Raw genomic sequence first — 1,944 nt, 5'->3', positions numbered from 1 at the left:
GCTCACCGCAACCTCCGCCTCCTGGGTTCAGGCAATTCTCCTGCCTCAGCCTCCTGAGTAGCTGGGATTACAGGCACGCGCCACCATGCCCAGCTAATGTTTTGTATTTTTAGTAGGGACGGGGTTTCACCATGTTGACCAGGATGGTCTCGATCTCTTGACCTTGTGATTCACCCGCCTCGGCTTCCCAAAGTGCTGGGATTACAGGCTTGAGCCACCGCGCCTGGCCCCCATCTACATTTTAAAGAGCTTTTCAGGCTTCTGTTTCTGATATAGTTTACCATTATTTATTTATTTATTATTTTTGAGATATGGTTTACTTTAAAGTGCTAAGTATGTAAATCATTTTGGGGAGAAATCTCTTTCAATTGTATTTATATTTAACTTTCTCTCTTTTTTTTTCTCTTTTTTTACAGTGCTGTCAAAGGGAAAACCCCCCAAGTAGGTGACAGAGTATTGGTTGAAGCTACTTATAATCCTAATATGCCTTTTAAGTGGAACGCACAGAGAATTCAAACACTACCAAATCAGGTGCATAAAATATTGAATTAGGTATTATAGAAACTTAGCAAATGAGTCTTCTAATTCACAAAGATTTTTCTTTCTTATTCTTCAATTTTTTAAGAATCAGTCGCAAACCCAGCCATTATTGAAGACTCCTCCTGCTGTGCTTCAGCCAATTGCACCACAGTCAACATTTGGTGTTCAGACTCAGCCCCAGCCCCAGTCACTGCTGCAGGCACAGATTTCAGCAGCTTCTATTACACCACTATTGCAGACTCAACCACAGCCCTTATTACAGCAGCCTCAGCAGAAAGGTATTTTTGCTTTTGTTTCAGACTAATATATAGCTTTTTAGTTGTTAATAATATAAATATCCTTTTAATTACAAAAAGGCAGGGATTTCAAGAAAACTTGAAGCTTAAAAATGCTGAATAGGGCACATCTACTTCCATAGCTGTGTGAAGCTTTTTTTATTGCTCTTAGTGATAAGAAATTCAAAGATATGCTCTTGTGGACTTAAATATCCAAACTATTAAATTATTTATTGAATCATACCACATCAAATGAATTTGCTGAGTTTTAAATATTTCTTTGAAAATTGATTGCTTGGACTCGAGACATGTTGTTTTGAGTGTCTCACTGTGTTGCCCAGGCTGTAGTGCAGGGACCTGATCTTGGCTCACTGCAACCTCTGCCTCCCAGGTTCAAGCAATTCTCCTGTCTCAGCCTCCCGAGTAGCTGAGATTACGGGCACCTGCCACCACGCCCAGCTAATTTATGTATTTTCAGTAGATATGGGGTTTCACCATGTTGGCCAGGCTGGTCCCGAACTGTTGACTTCTAGTGATCTGCTCTTTTTGGCCTCCCAAAGTGCTAGGATTATAGGTGTGAGCCATTGCGCCCAGTCCAGACGTGTTCTTATGAAAACAGTGTTTAAGATGGTAGGTAGGGCTGAGTGCAGTGGCTTATGCTGAAATCCCAGCACTTTAGGAGACTAAGGTGGGCAGATCACCTGAGGTCAGGAGTTTGAGACCATCCTGGCCAACATGGTGAAACCCCGTCTCTACTAAAAATACAAATATTAGCTGGGTGTGGTGGCTGGCATCTGTAATCCCAGCTACTTGGGAGGCTGAGGCAGGAAAATTGCCTGAACCGAGGAAGTGGAGGTTGCAACAAGCCCAGATTGCACCGTTGCCCTCTACCCTGGGCATTAAGAGCGAAACTCTGTCTCAACAAAAAAGAGAAAAAGATGATAGGTAGCTTTAGTTTATAGAAGCCTACTTAATTGGCATTTAAAAATGTCGTAATGTGGCCGGGCGCGGTGGCTCAAGCCTGTAATCCCAGTACTTTGGGAGGCCAAGGCAGGTGGATCACGAGGTCAAGAGATCGAGACCATCCTGGTCAACATGGTGAAACCCCGTCTCTACTAAAAATACAAAA

At 42.8% G+C, this 1,944-nt stretch overlaps 1 protein-coding gene across 4 annotated transcripts in view; it reads left to right on the top strand.

Annotated features, from left to right (window-relative positions):
• The window catches only part of CCAR1 (cell division cycle and apoptosis regulator 1), an 86,309-nt gene that overhangs the window by 36,871 nt on the left and 47,494 nt on the right, over positions 1–1,944 (top strand). For all 4 annotated transcript variants that reach the window (XM_017548943.2, XM_017548942.2, XM_037745864.1 and 1 more), the window contains 2 exons: positions 417–531; positions 626–818. In XM_017548943.2, coding sequence (XP_017404432.1) covers positions 417–531; positions 626–818 — 308 coding nt within the window. The remainder of the gene's footprint in view (positions 1–416; positions 532–625; positions 819–1,944) is intronic.

The sequence above is a fragment of the Cebus imitator genome, unplaced genomic scaffold (genome assembly GCF_001604975.1).
Source record: "Cebus imitator isolate Cc_AM_T3 unplaced genomic scaffold, Cebus_imitator-1.0 Scaffold215, whole genome shotgun sequence".
NCBI classification, from domain to species: domain Eukaryota; kingdom Metazoa; phylum Chordata; class Mammalia; order Primates; family Cebidae; genus Cebus; species Cebus imitator.
This window is presented reverse-complemented; position numbering and strand designations above follow the sequence as displayed.